General features: G+C 35.1%; 1 protein-coding gene across 1 annotated transcript; it reads left to right on the forward strand.

Annotated features, from left to right (window-relative positions):
- The first annotated feature begins 16,756 nt into the window (after positions 1 to 16,756).
- On the forward strand, positions 16,757 to 19,042 carry LOC131632150 (scopoletin glucosyltransferase-like). The gene is made up of 2 exons (XM_058902933.1): positions 16,757 to 18,359; positions 18,533 to 19,042. Exon 1 carries the CDS (start codon positions 16,909 to 16,911, stop codon positions 18,355 to 18,357), a length of 1,449 nt encoding a protein of 482 aa, XP_058758916.1. The 5' UTR covers positions 16,757 to 16,908; the 3' UTR covers positions 18,358 to 18,359; positions 18,533 to 19,042.
- The last annotated feature ends 4,340 nt before the right edge of the window (positions 19,043 to 23,382 follow it).

Consider the following 23,382-nt stretch of genomic DNA (forward strand, 5'->3'; position numbering starts at 1 on the left):
TCTGATGATCTTCTTTACGTGATCAGCCTTGGTGTATCCCTTGTCAAGAACTCTCAATCCAGCAGTAAGAGTTTGGAATCTTGAAAACATCTTTTCAATGTCTTCATCATCCTCCATCTTGAAGGCTTCATACTTCTGGATTAAAGCTAGAGCTTTAGTCTCCTTGACTTGAGCATTTCCTTCATGAGTCATTTTCAAGGACTCATATATGTCATAGGCCGTTTCCCTGTTAGATATCTTCTCATACTCAGCATGAGAGATAGCATTCAGCAAAACAGTTCTGCATTTATGATGATTCCTGAAAAGCTTCTTCTGATCATCATTCATTTCTTGCCTTGTCAGCTTTACGCCTCTGGCATTTACTGGATGTTTGTAACCATCCATCAGAAGATCCCATAGATCACCATCTAGACCAAGAAAGTAACTTTCCAGTTTATCTTTCCAGTATTCAAAGTTTTCACCATCAAATACCGGCGGTCTAGTATAACCATTGTTACCGTTGTATTGCTCAGCAGAGCCAGATGTAGATGCAGGTGTAGACTTTTCACTTTCATCAACCATCTTTTACTGAAGCGTTTTTCTCTTCCTGAATCTTTTCTAAACACGGTTAAGTGCTTGCACCTTAGAACCGGCGCTCTGATGCCAATTGAAGGATAGAAAAACAATTAGAAAGGGGGGGGTTTGAATAAGTGTAGCTTTAAAAAACTTGACAGATAAAAATAAATTGCACAGTTATTTTTATCCTGGTTCGTTGTTAACTAAACTACTCCAGTCCACCCCCGCAGAGATGATTTACCTCAACTGAGGATTTAATCCACTAATCGCACGGATTACAATGGTTTTCCACTTAGTCAGCAACTAAGTCTTCCAGAGTCTTCTGATCACACACTGATCACTCCAGGAACAACTGCTTAGATACCCTCTAAGACTTTTCTAGAGTATACTGATCCACACGATCACTCTAGTTACAACCTGCTTAGATAACCTCTAAGACTTCCTAGAGTATTCTGATCCACACGATCACTCTAGTTCCTTACAACTTAATGTAATCAATTCTAAGAGTATTACAAATGCTTCTTAAAAGCGATAATCACAACTGTGATATTTCTCTTAATCGTTTAAGCTTAATCTCTCTAATATATTACAACAGCAATGTAGTGAGCTTTGATGAAGATGAAGATTCTGAGCTTTGAGTAGAACAGAGTTTCAGCAAGTTAATAGACGTTGTAAATATTCAGAATCGTTAACCTTGCTTCTCATCAGAACTTCATATTTATAGGCGTTGGAGAAGATGACCGTTGAGTGCATTTAATGCTTTGCGTGTTCCGTACAGCATCGCATTTAATGTTATACGCTTTTGTCAACTACCTCGAGCCTTGTTCACGCTGTGTCTACTGACGTAGCCTTTAGTAGCTTTTAACGTTCCTTTTGTCAGTCAGCGTAGCTTGCCACTTGTACTTTCTTCTGATCTGATGTTTGTGAATACAACGTTTGAATATCATCAGAGTCAAACAGCTTGGTGCATAGCATCTTCTGATCTTCTGACCTTGAAGTGCTTCTGAGCGTGATACCATCAGAACTTCAGTGCTTCTGTTCTCTTGTTCTTCTGATGCTTCCATAGACCCATGTTCTGATACTGCTTCGACCATCTTCTGATGTCTTGCCAGACCATGTTCTGATGTTGCATGCTGAACCCTTTGAGACAAAGCTTCTGAGCGCTGAATTATGCGTACTCTTTATATATTTCCTGAAAAGGAAATTGCATTGGATTAGAGTACCATATTATCTAAGGCAAAATTCATATTATTGTTATCATCAAAACTAATATAATTGATCAGAACAAATCTTGTTCTAACAATCTTAAAATATTCTCTTCCCAACAGAAGCTTGGTTCCCCAATGAAGTTTACATCTCCGACGCTTCCGGTTCTCCGACACAATCTTATTCTCCAACAGAGTTTATTCAGACTCGCTATCTCCATTAAAGTGGACACTCACACCTGAGCTCGATCAGATAGTACACCGGAAGATTTTTCTTCTCTCTTATCCCCAGGACACATCAGGATCAGATCACTCAAGTTACTCTCATCCCCAAGCGAAGATCGAAAAATTCCCAGCTGGATATCCTTGAATGAAAGGCAGAAATTCTCAATCCTCTTGTCATTATCTCCAGCAACACACAGAGATTTATTTTCTCAACCAGCAGTTGCTATACAAAGCTACTGATATGCTTCGACTTTATAGTCCATCCCTGCATCATTCATAATACATGCATAACATACTGTACTCTCGTTTATTTCGAGAATCTCAATACATGCATCATGACATTGCATAAAACTAATTTTGCCTTTTCAGGTCATTTCACCATCAAAAGAACATTATCATCCAGATACAGTGCAAAATTGTATCAACGATTCAATCTTAACGCTCATTCAAGACACAAATACAATTCTGATGCTTCATTCCGGGTCTTTCTTCAAAGATAATTCAGAAACAATCAAAGAACTTCTCATCCTTTTTAGGAACCTTTCTAGGTAGTCTTCTCTAAGACATTTCTTATCCTTTCTAGGAGCCTTTCTAGGTAGTCTTTTCTAAGACATTTCATATCCTTTCTAGGAGCCTTTCTAGGTAGTCTTTTCTAAGACGTTTCATATCCTTTCTAGGAGCCTTTCTAGGTAGTCTTTTTTAAGACGTTTCATATCCTTTCTAGGAGCCTTTCTAGGTAGTCTTGTTTAAGACATATCACATCATTTCTAGGAACCTTTCTAGGTAAGTCTTGTTTAAGACATATCATAGCCTTTCTAGGCCAGTCTTGTTTAAGACATATCATATCCTTTCTAGGAGCCTTTCTAGGCCAGTCTTGTTTAAGACATATCATATCCTTTCTAGGAGCCTTTCTAGGTGAGTCTTGTTTAAGACGTATCATATCCTTTCTAGGTGAGTCTTGTTTAAGACATATCATATCCTTTCTAGGAGCCTTTCTAGGTTAGTCTTGTTTAAGACGTATCTCCACCTTTTTAGGTAATCTTCTTTAACATGTCCAATCTTTTCCAAGACATCTCTTGCCCTTTCAAGGAGCTTTTTAGTCAGTCTTCTCTAAAACAATTCTTCCCGAGCTTTGTCTAAAGCCTAATCCTCTTTACATCAGTCAGTGACTTACCCTATTCAGGAACCTCTCCAGATAGTCCTCTGTAAGGCATTACTTCATTTTGATGAACCTCTCTTTCAGATACAGTCTAGTGTACGACTCATTCTGAATACTCAAAAAGGTATTATCCATCAGATACGACCAAGATATCTGATTCATCCTGAAAAGCATCTGCTTCACACAATCATTCTGAAAAAGTATCTACTTTGGATGGCATCTTTAAGCCCATCTCAGACAACACTCTGTCAACATTTGGATGGCATCTTTAAGCCCATCTCCAGCATCATTACTTCCCGCACCGGCGAGTGCAAATTTTTGGGCACTTAAGTGTTCAATCCTCTTCCACCTTCAGATCACGAATGGCGAACATGCCAATCTACCTCTTCAGGTTTAAGAAGATTGAACAGGGGCAACTGTTGTACCCCAAAATTTGCCCACACTTTTCAAAAATTCAAAACTCTTTTAAAAATTGGGTTTTATAAAAATCTTGGATTCGTTTACATTGACATCCTGAATTTTATAAATATTCAATTTAAAGTCTATTTTAAAATATAATAGTTTACTATTAAATTGTTATATTTTAATAAATAGAAAAATGTGACCAATGCTTCATATACTTTCAATTGAGTTTTTATTTCAAATAAATAACATAGCTCAGTTGGTTAAGAAGTAAGGTTTGCAAATAAAAGGTCATGGGTACGAATCCCGTCGGATGCACTTTGTTAGTTTTTTTTAAACTAATTTTAATCTTTTTTAAACTAATTTTAATCTTTTTGCACCTGGACGTACCTGTACCTGGACACAAGCACGTCCAGGTTCTCAATCTTGTGGATCAAGAAGGTCCATGGGCCTTTGGGTTGGATCATTTCCTTTTTAGGATCGGTCTTGACCTAATTCCACTCTATAAATAGAGCACTCCACCTTCACATTTTTCATCAACAATTTTACAAACTTCTCACAATTTCCACTCACACTGCTATCAATAGTTTTTCAACTTTTTTTTCAACTTATTTTTATAAAGCTCTTTTTTTATTCCTATATTTTGGCCAATGATGACACCTGAGGCCTCCCATTTTTCAAAATGATTTTTCCAATGTTCTTGGCCGATGATTTTTACATGAGACCCCAATTTTATTTTCAGATTGTCATCTTTAATTTGTTTTAACCATGTAATAAACATGTGTCTGACGGCGATTCGTTTCTAAATTTTTTTTATTAACCTTGTTGGGGGTTAATTTTTCACTAACAATGTATTCATAAGTTTTTCACAATTATATATTTTTTTTATGAATATGTACTATCTTTTTTCATGTTTCAATTTTGTCCTTTTTTTCACGTTTCAATTTTGTTTTTACAGTTTTGTCAAAAAAAAAAAAAAAATTTTGTTTTTACAGTAACAAAATCGTGACAATGCATCAGACTTTCAACCACAACTCACACTTTTCTCACGTTAACATCATCACCTTAATTTTTACAATAAAACCAAGTCTCAATTTTTTTTTTAAAATAACTCGCACAACAACACAGACCTGCATAATTTAGTAGTCTGCCAAACAATAATCATCATCAAATTTTTACTAACCTGCAAAAACATTACTAACATAATTCACAATCAAGAAAACCAAAACCAAAATTACATCATACTTCTCATCAGTACATCACTAACATAAAATTCACTAACATCAACATTAATGTTTTGTGTTCATACTTTCTTTCAGAGCAATAAGAAATTTCTTACATCAAAATGCTTATATACTGATTGCAGGTTGTTGTTAAGGGGAGAGAAGATTAAAAATCGGATCAAAACTGAGAAAGAGAGAAGAAGAAAGAATAAGGGTCCGAACACACACCATCTCCGATCTGCTCCGCTGTGGAACCGCACAACCACCGTTCACACCACCGTATCGAACAGCAACCGCAGCCTACGGACCTGCGACATCATCCACGAATCCCTCCCTCGCGAGCAGCACCGCAGCCACTCGATAGAACGACATCAGCGCACCAACACCTGCAAATCAATTTCCTCGCCGCTGACAACAATAGACAATCGTGCGACATCACTTCCGCTCGTCAACAACATCCATCATCACAGCAATTCGACTCAGCGACATCAAAGTCACGTATCGCAACCAGTTTTGCGATCTATCACCGAGGTTTCGTCAAACTCGTCTTCAAGCAATACCTCTTCATCAACGAAATCGCATCATTCACAGATCCAAAAGTTTTTCAGGTTGTTGTTAAGGGGAGAGAAGATTAAAAATCGGATCAAAACTGAGAAAGAGAGAAGAAGAAAGAATAAGGGTCCGAACACACACCATCTCCGATCTGCTCCGCTGTGGAACCGCACAACCACCGTTCACACCACCGCATCGAACAGCAACCGCAGCCTACGGACCTGCGACATCATCCACGAATCCCTCCCTCGCGAGCAGCACCGCAGCCACTCGATAGAACGACATCAGCGCACCAACACCTGCAAATCAATTTCCTCGCCGCTGACAACAATAGACAGTCGTGTGACATCACTTCCGCTCGTCAACAACATCCATCATCACAGCAATTCGACTCAGCGACATCAAAGTCACGTATCGCAACCAGTTTTGCGATCTGTCACCGAGGTTTCGTCAAACTCGTCTTCAAGCAATACCTCTTCATCAACGGAATCGCATCATTCACGGATCCAAAAGTTTTTCAGGTTGTTGTTAAGGGGAGAGAAGATTAAAAATCGGATCAAAACTGAGAAAGAGAGAAGAAGAAAGAATAAGGGTCCGAACACACACCATCTCCGATCTGCTCCGCTGTGGAACCCCACAACCACCGTTCACACCACCGCATCGAACAGCAACCGCAGCCTACGGACCTGCGACATCATCCACGAATCCCTCCCTCGCGAGCAGCACCGCAGCCACTCGATAGAACGACATCAGCGCACCAACACCTGCAAATCAATTTCCTCGCCGCTGACAATAATAGACAGTCGTGCGACATCACTTACGCTCGTCAACAACATCCATCATCACAGCAATTCGACTCAGCGACATCAAAGTCACGTATCGCAACCAGTTTTGCGATCTGTCACCGAGGTTTCGTCAAACTCGTCTTCAAGCAATACCTCTTCATCAACGGAATCGCATCATTCACAGATCCAAAAGTTTTTCAGGTTAGTTGATAATTATTCTGTTTAATTTTTGTTCTTGTGTATGTGCTTCTTCCATTTGAATCGATATCACTCATGCTTGTTGGTGGCCAAATCATGCTGTGTTTGAAACTTAAGATGACAAGAGGTTTATGATTGTTTCTGGGATAGACTAAGAGTGTATTGTGAGAGATGAGAGGTTTGTCCATTTCGATTTGGAAAGAAATGCAGAGCGTGAGAAATTGTTTAGAAAGGGGCGGACGACTACATTGCATTTAGGTTTTTTTCTCACAATGTCATTTGGGCTTTTTCTTATCCAGCCCAATTCGAATCGCTATGCTGCACCACCTCTTGCTGACTACACCTCACACTTGGCCCATTGTTTTCTATTTTTTGTGCTTATTTTTTATTAACTTGTTTTAATTGTTTTTTTTAATCAACAGATTCAAAAAAACACTAATTAGGATTTAGTTTAATTTTAGGTTTAATTTTTTAATTAATTTAATTAGTTTAGGGTAATTAACTTAAGCAATTTAATTCTAGTAATTATTTAATAATTAGTAAAACACTAATTTTTATTAGTTAAATTTAGTCACAATTAATTTAATTAGGTTTTGATTTAGAATTAGGATAAAATTAAGTTAAATTTAATAATTATTTTAGATTTAGGTCTCTCATTTATTTTTCAAAGACTAACTCTTATTTTCGATTCTTCTTCTCCCCTCAAACTCTCAATGATTGTCGCATGGTTGTATTTATTCGTTTAAAGTATCTTATCTATTTAAAATTCTAGAAATCGATGTATAGGTTGCAAGGATATTTTTTGTAATAGCGTAGAGTTATCTTTCCGCACTTTTAATTTCTGCATTTTAATTTCCCGCTATTATTATCTGTTTAGATGTATGCCTTAGGATTGTATGATAATACAAGATAATTTAATCAAATGCTAGCTAACTTAACTCAAGATAAAATATTCTGAAAACAAACACTTCTTCACACACACACTTTGACTTTTAAAACAAACAAACATGAGCTAAGCAAACTAAGAGCCCACAGAGAACTGTGGATGAAAAGGGTGCTTATACCTTCCCTTTTCATAACTTACCCCCCGATCCCGTTTCTTTAAAAAAGGGTCTTTTTTCTGTTCTTTTTTACCTTTCCTATAAATTGGATAAAATAAAAATCGGTGGCGACTCTTGCTCACCGCAACATTTGTTTGCAAAACTTTTTTAAGAGTCAGTTCTTTCACCGTATTACATTATGCATGCTTCGTTCTTGAACTGTGATTCTATTAACATGAGATATTGTGTGTTTAAACGTGTAGATCTTGTGCTTGAGTCCTAGGCAGTATGAGTTTGGTTATGGAATAAGCCTCTTACGTTTTGTGAAGTTTTTTTCATGTTTGGGTTTTATGAGGCTCACGGTTTAAGTATTAGAGGGAGAGTTAAAGAAAACTGACGGTGGATTTGAGATCAGGGGACAAAAAAACGAGTGGTGAGGCACCGGTTTCATACGTTTCTGGGTGCGTAGTGGCGGTCTGGTTGTTTGACTCGCCGGAGAAGACTACCGGAGTGGTATCTCCGGCGTCTGAGTTCTAATTCCCTTTGCCCTTGCCGTTTGCATACGTGGCGTCCATGCGCTGGTTCCTTTTCCATATTATTTTTTTTTTGTTTTATTATAATGATTAATATGTGTGGTGGCAGGTCCTAATTGGTTGAGTTTGCTATGTTTGTCCTTATTCATTTAATCCAGTCTTGACCAATTGACATACATTCATCCCTTAATGTCACGTTACAAAAAAAACGATATGCAAAAAGATGAATAATAAATATCACATGCTGAGACAAATGATGAATATATGTGGATCAAATGGTTTGTTGGTTGCTGGGCCACGCGCGTATTGGGCCTTGCCCTTTTCTGGATTACACCCGTGCTTCACTAGTACACCACCACAGTGTGATTGGGCCTTAGCACGCCCATGCTTTCCACACACCCCTGTTTCTGGCCCAGATGCCTCATAACACAACTTTAGTTCATTTCCCAATTGCTTTTACACCTCCCTGCAGTGTAGATTAGATTTTCATTTTAATTGTTGTTTTGCTTTTATTTTTAACTCATAGTTCCAATTTTAATTCGGATAAAAAATACATAAAAATTGCTCTTAGATTTTTTTAGGTTGATTAAATAATTGTCACAATTTCTTGTTAATTTTTCTAATTGTTTTAATCCTTTTTAATAAACTTTTTTTTTTACAATATGTTGAATTTCTTTGTTTTTAATACTTCCTTGTAAATAATTCTTTAATAGACTTAGGAGTCAATTTTAGTCTCGATTTTTAGAATTAATTGACATATGTGTGTTTGTGAATATCACTTATTTGTTGCATATTGACTTTCCTTTAGCTATCCCATGTATAGTTTCCTTTAATAAAATGTATAGTTTTTATCTCCTTGTATAGACAACTTAGATTAGAATTTAGAATTAGTGCCCCATTTCATTCTTTTTTCTTTTCAACTTTCAAAATACTTAATAAACAGAAGAAGCGAATCACACGTTACTAATAGTGAGGGAGAAATGAGTGGGATTTATTCCCTAATATGTTTCTCAATCACTTAGTGGGAGAGAAATGAGTGGGATTCATTCCCTAATCTATTTCTCGATCACTATATAATGGAAGAGAGATGAGTGAGATTCATTCCCTAATCTGTTTCTCTATCGTTATACACTTTTATGTGATTCGAATCGCAAACAAATTCCCCTTAAAAAATACCCAACCAAAAACACTTAAAACACATAACAATGGTTAAAATTAAAACAAAGTAGAGAAAGTGGTGAGTGGCCCGGTATTGGGAACTGTTCATCACTCATCTACCCTAAAAGACACAAACCAATCATTTCTTTTTCTTCTTTCTAAGGGCGTTGTTATTTCCGCTCGAACGCATCGTAGGCTGTCCCCTTATGCAAGAGCGCGAGCGTTAACTCCGCCCAACTAAAAAACACAAAAACAAACAGAAAATCGTGAGCCGAGCTACGGTAACTCTGATTCCTAAAAAGGATACGTAGGCAGCGGGGTAGGGCCCGTGCGAGTACAATTCTTTTTTTCCCTACATTGTGCATTCATTCGCATATTGACTTAGACATAGTACACACCCTTTAGATAGAAACAAGCATAGGTGGATACCATCGAGTACGATGGGTGTGAGGGGTGCTAATACCTTCCCCTTGCGTAACCGACTCCTGTACCTAGATTCTCTAGTCGCAAGACCTTGTTCTTACCCTTTGTTAGGTTTTCTGATATTCCTTTCCCTTATGGGATAAATATATTAGTGGCGACTCTGTTCTTTTTTTCGCGAGCGTGCGACACCCTAGAATCACGCCCAGGCCCACAAATATAGCGCGACCCAATCCACCTCAAAGAGAACACTCTAAATAACCCTCTACCTCTAGAGGGCAAAGTAATCTTAACTTTGTCCAAAATCTCATACTTTCTACTGTACCTCGTTGTTCTCTTTCTTACTTTGGCATCCGAGTACCTTGCAGGTAGAACCCCCTTTTTTTCTCATTTGTCACCGAAGATCAAGCGTTCGAGCCTACTATTGCTGGCCACCTGTTCTGATCATCCCGGACAATTTTGATAATAGATGAGAGTGATAATTTATTCTATAAAGGATTGTAAATCTATTATTGGACTAATAAAACATTATAAATTCAAAAATATTTATTCTTTTTGTTAGATCAATTTTATTTACTTGATTATATATGTCGATTTAGTATTAAATTTTGACTTTGTAACTTTATAATATACTTTTCAAATTTCACCCTGAACAATTGTAAAATAATCATTAGTGTTATTATTATGAATGATAAATTTTTATTTTATTTTATTTTTAAAAAAATTAAATATATAAATATCAAACCGACTTATGATCTTTAATTAATTAAAAATTTGAGTCAATTCAAATCTTAAATTTACTTTCGAAATAAAATCAAATTTAACAAAGAGAAATAATTTGTTTAAAGATAATGTAATTTTAAATTAAATAATTTAATGATATTAATTTATTTTTAAATATAATAAATATATTATTTGTTTATTTTAATATATTTTAAATATATTTAAAAATATCAAAAATAAAACCTTTGTAAATTTATTATAAAAAAATGATGTCATTTATATCTTAAATCTTAATTTGAAAGGTTGAAGTGGAGTAACATATATATTATAGATGGGTATTCACCATTTTAAATACATACGAGTAAGCATCCACTCCATTTCCTAAAAAATGGAGGGTCCATTACTATAGTTTTGTGTGCATAAAGTTAAATTAAATAATAAATATATATCATATGTTTTAGAAATATGTGTAATATACACACAAAACTATAGTAACGAAAAAGAAATGGAGTTTAAGAAATGAAATGGATCCTTACTCGATACATACATGAACTTGATGGAGGCACCGAAAAGAGTGAATCGTCAATTAAAGTGGACACATGGAAAATGGTGTAAATTGTGGAGGAGTTCAATTAAATTGGAAATGATAACATACATTTAATGTATTTAGGATAAATTTGTAATTATAAAATAAAAGACCAACTTCATTACCCATCGATAAAAAGTGGATAATTTTACCCATCTGACTTACTTAAGTAGATTGGTGTAAAAATATCTTACTTGACATATCATTAGAAGATTTTATTTTTAATTGTTGCAACATAATTTTTTATAATTACAAATTTATCCATTATTTATTGTATTTTCAAAACAAATGTGCATGTTTCCAATGTTGTAATGAATAGTTTTTTCGCTTGCCTCCATGAGAAAATTAATACTTAATGATTAGAAATATTTGAATACAAAATGGATGCTTTATGTTGATTGTTATTTTTTAGTAATAAAATTTTATACTCCCTCCGTTTTTTATTATAAGTCGTTTTAGACTTTTCATACAGATTAAGAAAAATAATAATTGTTGTATGAAAATGAGAAATTATGAAGGTTTTTACAAAATTATCCTTCATTAATGACATGTGGAAGATAAATTTATATAATTGAAAGAAAAGAGAATAATAAATATTTAAGGATTAAGGAGAGGAAATAATAAGTTATCCTTCATTAAAAATAGTTAATACTTTTAAATTATTTAATATAATTTTATTGTTTAGTCCTAATGTTGGTGCACCACTTCTAAGATGATATTTTCTATATTATATTTATATATGAACATGAAAATACATAGTTGATATAAATAATTAAATAAAAACATTATTTATCTTTTATTAAAATTATTACACGTGGGATAAATATTGTGGATTAAATAGATTTTTTACTTTCATAATTGTCTCATAAAATAATAAATGAAATGAACCAATTTCTTTATTAGAAAAAATGGTTGATACAATTGATTTTAGGATTAATAGTAGTTTATCCCCTGTAATATGAGCATGCTTCAGTTTATCCCCACTGCTGCCAAAGGCAGGTTTTGGCAACGGTTTTTTTGAAAAAACCGCTGCCAAAAGGTAGGGAGGGGGAAAAGCAAAATTCACTAACATTACAGGGGTGAACTACTATTAACCCTTGATTTTATATACATTAAAACCTATTTGATACTATAATAAAATATATACCTAATTTAAATTTGGATAATGATCGATGAGTTCGCCGTGAAAAAAATTATCGTTGAAATTCTGATATTTAAATCTCAGATGTCTTAAGAGATGTCGAGACACTGATCTCTAAACAACATATAATGAAAAGGTATACAATATAAACAGTGCTGAAACTTAAATGATCAACAGAACTTACAACTCAAAGACACAATCCTACTTTTCTACCAGGATGATATTAGAGAAGTCACAATTCACAAAGACTGCACAAACCCTGACACAAAATACAATGTAAGTTCCACACAACAATTAGGTCGGTTGCTTGCTGATACGGGGTGATCAGAATGAGTGGGTCAGCAGCAATGTCTGAATCTTCGACGGTGATTGAGAGAAAAAAGGGGTGTTGTACCTACAAGGCACTTTGATGCCAAAGTAAGAAAGAGAGCAAAGGTACTATCTGGTCGGTTCAGTTGGGTTTTTTTGAAGCAGACTAAGAAGCTCTTCAAAGCGTTTTCTGACTCCCTAAAGCACTTTAAATCGCGATACTATCTTCTCCACCCTAAAAAAAAGGCGGCCATATATTTAGTTTTTCTACGAGTGCTAGCATTGGACATGCAGGGCAGGCCGAGTTTGAATGAGATCGGGGATCCAAGGATGAGGTTGAGGGGTAGGTTTAGGTTTCATTGGTCGAAATCTTTTAATGATGAGTACTCCGGTCGGGTTAGCCTTGGTTTTGAGTATGCCCTCCTGATGAAGACTCTCAGAGATGCTCTTCAAGCGGCTGTCGTTCGGGAATCTGTCTTTCGTCGCTCTATGGCTTCCATTAAGGATAAGACTGACGAGGAGAGGGCCCTTTCTACCCGAGCGGACTTGAATGTTCAAAATATTAAATAATTAAACACCCAGGGGTCCACCGTCACCTTTCTATATCTCAATTCACAAGTATCACACTAGATAAGGTCCTTTTTACCTAACTCTTTCCAATCCTGAACGAATACTGATTCTAATTTTCAACATCATACTAGAGCAGATCCAATAATAGAGGATTTGTGGTTCGATATCAAGAAATCCGATTTGGTATCTTTAAAGGCAACAAATGATAGATTGAAATAAAAGACAAGGGGGTTGATGAAGATGATGAATTCTGGAAAAAAATTGGAAAAGGTTGTTCTGTGTTATTTTAGTGTTGGTCATTTGGAAAAGTCTATATTAGTATGTTGTAATGTTTTGAATTAGTATGTTTAAATTAAAAAAGTCTGTATTGAATTTTAAAGTTATCAATGGGAAATGATTGGTTACACCTTGCTAATAGTATGTATTGAGTTTTGATTTTTGTATGAAATGGGAAATGATTGGTATGCACTTGAACATAATCAAGAATAACAATTTTAACATGACAAATAATTACAGGTCCAAAACAGTTTATAGGTCCTTCATACACACTCAAGTCCTCACTAGCAAATTCACCACTATGGCAGATTGTAATGATTAGATATTCATCCATTTCAGACTATGCCCTAGATAGACATGAAGAACAATGATTTTAGAAACATGGAATAAAAAACAAAATAAAGTATCAGACCTAACTACGTTACTAATACAGATGCAGAAACTTACTTCTGATGTCGTCTTCGCTTTCACCTTGAATGTCGTATTCGTCTTCGTTCGCAGCAACTTCAACTCGGAGATTCGTCAATGGCAGCTATGCTAGGGTTTCCTCCAAGAACCAACAATGACAAATGAAGTTTCTATTTCACTTCCCTTTTCTATTTTATTTCTCAGACAAAATAAACCACCTGACAATTATAAGGGACCAGAATGGACTTTAGGGTATAGTTACAAGACCAAAAGGGGTATTTTGTCTATTTTTTTCGGCTTATCACCACCGGTATAGTTCGGTGTTTCCACCCGATCGCAATTGCGGGGATCGAACCGTGGTTCTCTCTACCAAGTCCAGCGCCAATTACCATTGACGATTTATTTTCAATTATATTAATTTTTTAACAAAAAATATTAAATTTAAAGATAATGTAATTTTAATATAAAATAATTTCATGATATATATTTATTTTTAAATATAATAAATTTCAAATATGATAAATATATTAATAGTTTATTTTAATATATGTTGTATGCATTTAAAAATATAAAAAATATTTTTTTTTTTGCAAATTTCTAGTAAAATAATAAAACGGTGGCATTTCATTTTATTTATAAGTTGTAGTGGAGCAAGAGATACATACATATAGGGGTGATCGTATCCGAACCAATCCAAAAGGAAAACCGCAAACCGAACCAATCCAAACTGAAAACCGCAAAAACCGCGTTTGGTTTGGATGATTTTGGATGATTTTTTTGGCCAAACCGCACGGTTCGGTTTGCGGTTTTCATTTCACAAAACCGAACCAAACCAAACTGAACCACATATTTAACTAAAATTTTGAATTTCTATAATTAATTTATTATATTTCCAATCCAATTGCAATATTGTACACTCACGTCACGTGACTCACTATTCCTTCATTCTTCCTTCCTATTCAACATTTCAACTTCATTCTTTGATTTCTCTCTCACTCATTCTAGAGAAGCATTTGATGTATATGTAGTACTGATAATATTTAGTCCTGAAGTTGTAATGTTGTATTAATATTTAGAACTGAAGTTATCTGATACTTGTATATGTAGTATGTAGTTTATTAGTATGAAAAACTGTATATTGTATGTAGTATGAATAACTAAAGTTATATTAGTAATTTAGTATGTAGTATATGTAAAATACATAGTATGCTACTGTAAAATACATGATACAGTTATATGGTAGTAATTTTGGTGTAAAATACATGTATGGAATAATGAATTATTTTGGTGTAATTAGTATGAAAAACTTCTTTTTAATGATACTGTAATATATGTAATATAAGTATGGAAGAATGAATTATTTTCTTTTTTTATTTTAGTACATTTTTATTTTATGGTGTAAACCGCAGTCCACCGAACCAATCCTAACCGCATTGGTTTGGCTTGGTTTGGTTTGGATGACTTTTTAAAATTAACCGAACCAAACCGAACCGCATGCATTTTTATCTCGCGGTTAGGATGACTTTTATGCTCAAAACCGAACCAAACCGCACTGCGAACACCCCTACATACGTATACATCAACCGATTCGATGGCAAGCAAATGAATTTGGGAGGAGTGAACATTCAATTAAATTGGATAAAATAACCTGCATTTAATGTATTTGGGTTAAATTTGTAATTATAAAACATTAGTGTCTATTACTAATAATATAATAAAAGTAGATAAATGGACCTCTCAAATTTTGACAAAACTAAGTTGGATAAAGTTATCCAACTTTTAAATGGGGCCATAAAATAATAGGCAAAATACTTATTTTGGTCCCTTAACTATACCCCTAGGTTCAGTTTGGTCCCTTAATTTTTTTCGTGCCAAAATGGTCTTTTAACTTTTTAATAGATGCATATGAGTCCCTTCCTTCCACTCCGTTAGTCAAAGTCTGTTAAATGTCTACGTGGCAGTGACATGTGGATTTGACCAAGTATTGTGAGGGACTTAGCATCGAAAAAACCGACGCTAAAAATTATTGTTGTTCATCTACTTCCCCAAAATTTTTCTTAAAAAAAACTTAAAAATTTGGGGATATCAACAAAAACTCAAAATTTCTTACTAAAAATCGTGAACAGCATAAATTTCTTACTAACAAAAAAAATTCCATAAAATCATATCTCTTCCACCCATAACAGCATATCTCTTTCTCTCATAAAACGTGAACAAAACTTCTCTCTTCCTCTCTTTTTCATCTCTTACTAACAACAACAAATTCTATAAAATCAAATGAACACAATGCAATCAAGTCCTGCAATCTCAACAATAAATCACAAGCAACAAAAACATCATGAAAAAAGTGGTTGTCGGAGGGGTGGGGGCTTCAACGGAGATCTGGTGCGGAGGGAGGATGGAACACGGTTGGCCGTAGACGGCGGAAGGGTGCTTCCATGCTTTCGGTCCGTTTATGATATTTTCTTTTCTCACTCTTCTTTGTTCTGTTTTGATTTTGCTTTAATCCATAGATTTTGCATTGAGGTCGAAGAGGATTTATTGTTTTTGTGCAGGTTCTTGAATCAGATTGTGTTTAGAGGTGAGTTTGGTGGTGTTGATTTTGAATTTGTGAGGTTTATGTCATGTTGATGTGTTTTATTTACATGAGTTTGTTGTTGTTGTGATTTGGTAAAGTGACAAAAGTTGAAGATAATTTGTGGCTACTCTGTTAGATTTTGCAGGTTTATGGTTTGGGTTGGAGGATGACAAAGGTCATGTTAATGGTGCATAATGAAGGTTTATGGTTTGTTGTTATCATCAAATTTTTGGGTTTTTTTGAAGGAAAATTTTTTGGGAAGAAGATGAACAATAATTAAAAAAAATCCAGAAATAGTTTTTAGCGTCGGTTTTTCCGACGATAATCCATCACAATACTAGGTCAAATCCACCTGTCAATGCCACGTAGACATTTAACAGATTTTAACTAACGGAGTAGATGGAAGGGACTCATATGCATCTATTAAAAAGTTAAAGGACCATTTTGACACGAAAAAAAGTTAAGGGACCAAACTGAACTTAGGGGTATAGTTAAGAGACCAAAATAGATATTTTGCCAAAATAATAATATGCATTAGTAACAATATGATAAAGTGGACACATGGACCTTTCAAATTTCAATAGTTGACAAGTAAGTTGAATAAAGTTACCTTGGTAGATAAGAATTTGCCATCTTAAACCAAACCATTTGTAAGCTAGTACTATCGATAAGGCACGCATTTTAATCATAGTATCAAGTCGAGAGGCTATATATATAGAAACCGACAAACATTTAAAGTGATTGTCATTGTAAACCACACAAGAGAATTCATTGCTTGTCTGTTCCCGGTTATAACACTCCTTCAAAAAGGAACCGGCGATACAAAATACAAAGAGCGTAAGAAGCTAGGGGAAAAGCAAAGATGAATATGGAAGGAGAAGAGAAACCCCTTAAAATCTACTTCATACCTTACTTAGCACCTGGTCATATAATCCCTCTATGCGATATAGCAACTCTCTTCGCTTCACGCCGTCAACATGTCACCATCATAACCACACCTTCCAACGCTCAAATCCTTCGTAAATCCATCCCTTTAAACCAACACCTCCGTCTTCACACCGTTCCATTTCCTTCCCAGGAACTTGGCCTCCCTGACGGCGTTGAAAGCCTCTCCTCCGCCACTAACACTGATAAACTCGTTAAAATCTACCAAGTCACCACTCTTCTCCAACCACCTATCCAACAGTTTGTCGAGCAGAACCCACCTGATTGCATCGTCGCGGATTTCTTGTTTCCGTGGGTTGATGAGCTTGCAAACAAGCTTCAAATTCCTAGATTCGCTTTCAACGGTTTCTCACTCTTTGCTATATGTGCCATTGAATCTGTTAAAGCAAACTCTCTTTATGAATCTTCATGTTATGTAATTCCTGACCTTCCTCATTCTATCTCCATGAACGCAACACCGCCGAAGGTAATGAGTGAACTGTTGGAAGCGCTTTTGGAAACGGTGTTCAAAAGTAATGGAATCATTGTGAACAGTTTCGCTGAACTTGACGGTGAAGACTACATCAAACACTACGAGGAAACCACAGGTCACAAAGCTTGGCATCTTGGTCCAGCTTCTCTTATTCGTAGAACACTTCAAGAGAAATCAGAGAGAGGAGAACAGAGCGTGGTGAACATGCATGAGTGCTTGAGTTGGCTCGACTCAAAGCGAGTTAACTCGGTGTTGTATATATGCTTCGGAAGTGTGTGCCATTTTGAAGATAAACAGCTTTACGAAATTTCGTGTGCTGTAGAAGCATCAGGTCACGAATTCGTATGGGTTGTTCCAGAGAAGAAAGGGAAGGAAGATGAGAGTGAAGAAGAGAAAGAAAAGTGGTTGCCGAAGGGATTTGAAGAGAGAATGATTGCGAAGAAGAAGGGTTTGATTATTAAGGGGTGGGCACCGCAGGTTATGATTCTGAACCACCATGCTGTGGGTGCGTTTTTGACGCATTGTGGGTGGAATTCAACCGTGGAGGCTGTTAGTGCGGGGGTTCCGATGATAACATGGCCGGTTCATGGTGAGCAATTCTACAATGAGAAGTTGATAACGCAGGTGCAGGGGATTGGGGTGGAGGTGGGTGCAGCTGAGTGGAGGATGATGGGGTTTGGGGAAAGAGAAAAGATTGTGAGTAGAGAGAGTATTGAGAAGGCTGTGAGGAGGTTAATGGATGGTGGTGATGAAGCTGAGAAAATCAGACAGAGTGCTCTAGAGTTTGGGGATAAGGCCAAAATGGCAGTTCAGGAAGGTGGCTCATCTCACATGAATTTAACTGTCTTGATTGATGAACTTCTACAATTGAGGGACCGCAAGTTTCTAGAGTAAAAGTAATTTTATTTCTTTGTTTTTAGTTATTTATAGTTTCTAGTTTTTATTTATTGAATTGTCATTTCTAGTTCTAAACGATAAAAGAGCGGGATAATTTTTCTACTCATAAAAAAATAATGTATCTTCAACCATCTCATTATAGTAATGATAAAACCGTTTTGGAATGTGGAAGGTGGAGGGCTTGGAAGGCAGAAGGGTTGGAAGTTATGGATCAAAGAATAGAAGGTTGAGGCTGCTGATGTGGAATATTGTGGAGACATCAGCTGATGTGGACAGTCCCAATGATCAAGAAAAGGGAGATTTTTCTTATATGATAGATATCAAATTGAGTAGCATTATTGAGAGTGAAGCAGTTGAAACTTTTCATTTGCATAACTGCTGCATGTGGAAGTTGGAGGGATGGATTATTAACTGCTGTTGCATGTTAGAAACAGATGAATATTTGAGAAGCCAAAAGAGTGGTGACGTGGATGCACCAGGTTGAAAGTTAGAAACGGATGAATATTTGAGAAGCCAAAAGAGTGGTGACGTGGATGCACCAGGTTGAAAGTTGAAAAAGAGAATTCCTTGCTACCATGAAGCCACGTGTCGCATCCAGAGGAGTTGTTGAAAAAGATATACTTTTCTTATATTATAGATTATAATAATTTAAAATATATTGATATAGATAATTTTATTTTAATTGTGTCTCTAATTTTTAAAATATAAGTGAGTCATTTTTTATATATTATAGCTTTACTTAAAATAAAAATTATAAAATTAATAAATAAATAAAATAAATTATTTATTCAAATTAATAATTGAAATAAAAAATAAGTATAGTTATAAAATTGAAATAAAAGAAAAACAATTCATAACTAAGAATCAAAATTTGAGTGAGAGAAATTATAAATTTAAAGTTATTTATTTTTTGACATATGAGAATAAAAATATTAAAATTACATATTGGATTTAAATAATTAATTAATTTATTTATTTATTATTAAAAAGATTGGGCGGAAATTTTGGTGGAAAGAAGTTAATTAATTTATTAATTTATTTATTATTAAAAATATTGGGCGGGAAATTTTGGTGGGATAAAGTTATATGATTATAATTTAGTATGATATGATATATTTAATTATTTATTAAATAGTATAATTAGTTGTTGTTTTCAGAGCATTTTACACTAAGGGTAATCTTACCCCACGGTGGGCGCCAAATGTTTCTGCATAACACTTTAGATTACTCCCCGGAAGAAGATTCAGGCAAAGTCACACAGGAGTTTATAAGTATTTGCTTTAGGGATTTGAGCAGTGCAAGTGGTGCAAGCTAAAGATAGAATGTGTCTTGCTTATCCCTCAGTCGGGAGCCCTTTTTATAGTGAAGTACATGGTCTAATAACCATTAATCAGTTTCGTAATTGTAATCGTGCATAAATACTTGTAATGTCCTTAATCATACGTAATCGACTCCATCAATGACTTGTAACGTCTTCTGACCATTGATTCCTCTATTTCCGAGTCAGCCACGATAGCTCCAGGTTGTCATCCAGGTTTTCGACGTCTAGACGCTTTAGTGACAGGTCGGTTGCTACTACTTCTTAGCGTTGCTCGGCACATCCGACTTAGACACCAGGTCCAAAGAATTAAGGGATATGTACAACAACATTACCCAACTTTTTAAGTTCGGCAGATAAAAATTCACCATAAAAAAAATATTTGTAAAAGTACATCAATAATGATTTTACTAATGAAGAATAATAAACAATGGGTTAATTTAGGGAATTGTGAATATTTTCTTCTATTTTCTAGTTGATCTTGATTGTTATGACATTTTAATGGTGATGGTAAATTAGACTTGATTATTTCAAATTCTGAATCTTGATATTCTTTACCATTAATAAATGTCTTCTCAATCATATTCCTATTAATATTGACATGTGTCAGACTTTGATCATTATAACCGATTTGGTTTATTAACTATTTCAGCTCGGTCGAGTTTTTTCTGGATAAATTACTTAGGGTGTGTTTGTTTCAAGATTAGAAATATTATTCCTTGGAGTGGTATTCCTAGGATTAGTATTCCTTGGAATATTATTCGAACTTATGTGTTTGGTAAGAATTCAGTTTCCTAGGAATACTGATAAAATTTACCAAGAAATTTTGGACACCAGTCATGTTTCTAGAACAACCATTATTAAAGTACCAATCCTCTCTAGCAGAATCTCTGAGAGACGTGTGAGCTATGAGTGCAGACACAACCTTTTTGGGAGTCCACTTCTTTGTTTTAACAACAATCTGTTCTTTTCTAGGTTGTGATACAGGTCTGGGATAACGACATAACTTGTAACATATGGGTTTTATATGACCAAACCTTCCACAGTAATGACATCTCCATCTTTGATTCTTACTTCCTAAGAAATTCTTTTGATGTCTTTGAGGATGTTGGAACATTTGATCTAACATCTTTTGTTTTCCTTTAGCTTGAACAAACTTCACTTCAGCCACTTCACGTTTGATTTCACCTCGATTATTATACCCAACACCTTTAACATTTCCAACATTCTTCCCAGTTTGAAGAATCTCATCCAGCACATTAGAACTATTGTTAAGCATTCTAACAGACTTAGTCATATTGTCCAATTTTGAATTGAGCAATACAACTTCACTCTTCAGTTCATAGATGGTGGATAGGTGCTTCACTTTTTCATCCTTAAGTTGTGCAACAACTTTCTTTTGATCTTATACTTGTTGACATACTTTTTCACTTCTGAGGCACAACTCCTTGTATGATATTGTAGCAGGGAAAATCTGAGATCTAAGCCATAGGATTGACTCAATATTTCATTTGAAATCGCCACCGCGCTTTATTGTTTCCAAAGGAAAAGGGAAAAGAACGTAAAACCCAAAGTTTGTTTTTTAAAACAAAAAGAGAACTCAGGTTCGGGTGTTGATTATACAAGGGGAAGGTTTTAAGCACCCCTCATATCTGTGGTATTCCACAGGAACCTTTTTGAAAATCTGTGTCGTGTGTGCTAAAAAAGGGTTTGTTTTATTTTTAAAATAAGCTCGGCAATACATTAAGCCTTGTGCCTACATACCTCCTTGGTGCAATGGAGAAGTCAGAGCTAATGTAGTTCCACTTAAAAGGGAAAAAAATTTAAAAACGAATAAACACTTTATCGTCGTCGGAGAGAAATACTCAGCCATTGATCTTGAGCATGAGAACAAACGAGTTCTTTGCATCGCAAATGAAAGAAGGGCTCTAACTCGGATAAAATCAACGAGTATGCCACTAGCTCTCTCACGCGGAAAAGATCTCATTATATCAATCAATTTCAAAATCGTGGGGTATCGCCATTCGTTTCAACAATTAGTCGTGTCTAAACTTTTGAAGAAAAACCACTAAGGGCAAAAGATATTTTTAAAAGAAAGGTTTTGAAAAGATTGCAAACATAAGAAGGTTTTTAAAAAAGGGAGAACATTTTGAAAATTAAATAAGGGGAGGAGATGAAGAGGCTATCCTATTGCGTAAAATAAAAGCTAAGGAAAAGAATGGTCTAACCGAAGAAGAAGCCAACACTTGACATTATGGGTCAAGGTAGATTTCCCATCCTTTGAACTACTAATACCAACACATTATCACTTGGGGATCCAGATGAACTCATTATCTTATCACCACTTTGCATTAAGCACATTAACATTCTGACGAAAATCGGACAGAGTAACGGCTGTTTTCGGGTAAAATCCTTATCTCAATGCCTTGGAATTAATCATCAAGGACTTTCAAGGAAATACCTGCATACACAAATAGACAACAATCCAATGCCAGACAGACAGAACAATCACAGAGTAATAACAGAATAAGGGTCCAGAGGTATTAAGTCCATAAGTCCAAATCTCCAAAATGCTCCGGATAGTAACCAATAGTCCGAAAGAGAGCCTTATGTGTTTTTTAGATTTTTGTTGATTATTAGTGTTTTAGCATACAAGTAAAGTATGGTCCAAGTGGACAAAAAGAAAATAGTGGAAACATAAACATAGTGTCCAAATGGACAAAGAGAAAATAGCGGAATGTAAATATGATGAAATGATAAAGCATAAAGCAAAATATAAAGAGCAATATAATAAATTGTGGAAATTAAAATCAATTGTTAGATGTTAAAGATAACCATCTTGAAACTTGTCAAGTATGTTATCAAAGTTAGTAAGAAAGATCGATGGTGAGTGAAGGATGTTCTCGGATTTAAATTCAATGGACATTTATCAGAAGCTTGATAAAATCATAGCGACTACACGATAAATCTCCATAAGTCTAAAATCAACCGCATACAATTCTCTTCCATATTTGATCTTTTTATGATTCGGGACACGAAATATTGCGCTATGTTAAGCAGATCGCCAAGTGATTTATGTAGAAATCACCCTACAACGAGGCCGGTCAAAACTTTATGTGCTAATGCATGCGAGAGAAGCGATATGTAGATCACTCTCCGAAAGCAATACCGCACGAAAAGAAAAATGAGGAGCGATCTAGTCTTTACTAAGAATCCATAAGAATTCTCAAGGTATTAAGACTTTCATCGATCAAAAGAAAAAGAAATAAAAGATGGAATCACATTAAAAGCTCCTTTCATCCATAATTTCAATCACTTAATTTTGCGGATTTGGATTCTCATCCTATCGACGCCCTAAGTCCATTGAAATTAGAGAGAAATTAGGCCTCTAATTTGTGATTCAAAGAAAATATCAAAAGATTGGAGTAGAAGAAGAGTTAGAACCAAAAACAAGTCAAAAATAACAAAAACAAGCATTCTGCCTCACTGGAAATCGATTTACCTCTGTAGGAAATCGATTTCCTGCCTGCAGACTTCAAATCTGGCGCAAAAAACAAAGTGGAAATCGATTTCCCTCTGTAGGAAATCGATTTCCTGCGCACAGTTTTTAAAAAACAGCATTATGAACCATAAAACTTGATTTAGGCAAACATTCAAACACCTTATGATCACATATCAATTAGAGCACGAATTTTCCATCAATT

The sequence above is a fragment of the Vicia villosa genome, linkage group LG1, assembly GCF_029867415.1.
Source record: "Vicia villosa cultivar HV-30 ecotype Madison, WI linkage group LG1, Vvil1.0, whole genome shotgun sequence".
Lineage (NCBI taxonomy): Eukaryota > Viridiplantae > Streptophyta > Magnoliopsida > Fabales > Fabaceae > Vicia > Vicia villosa.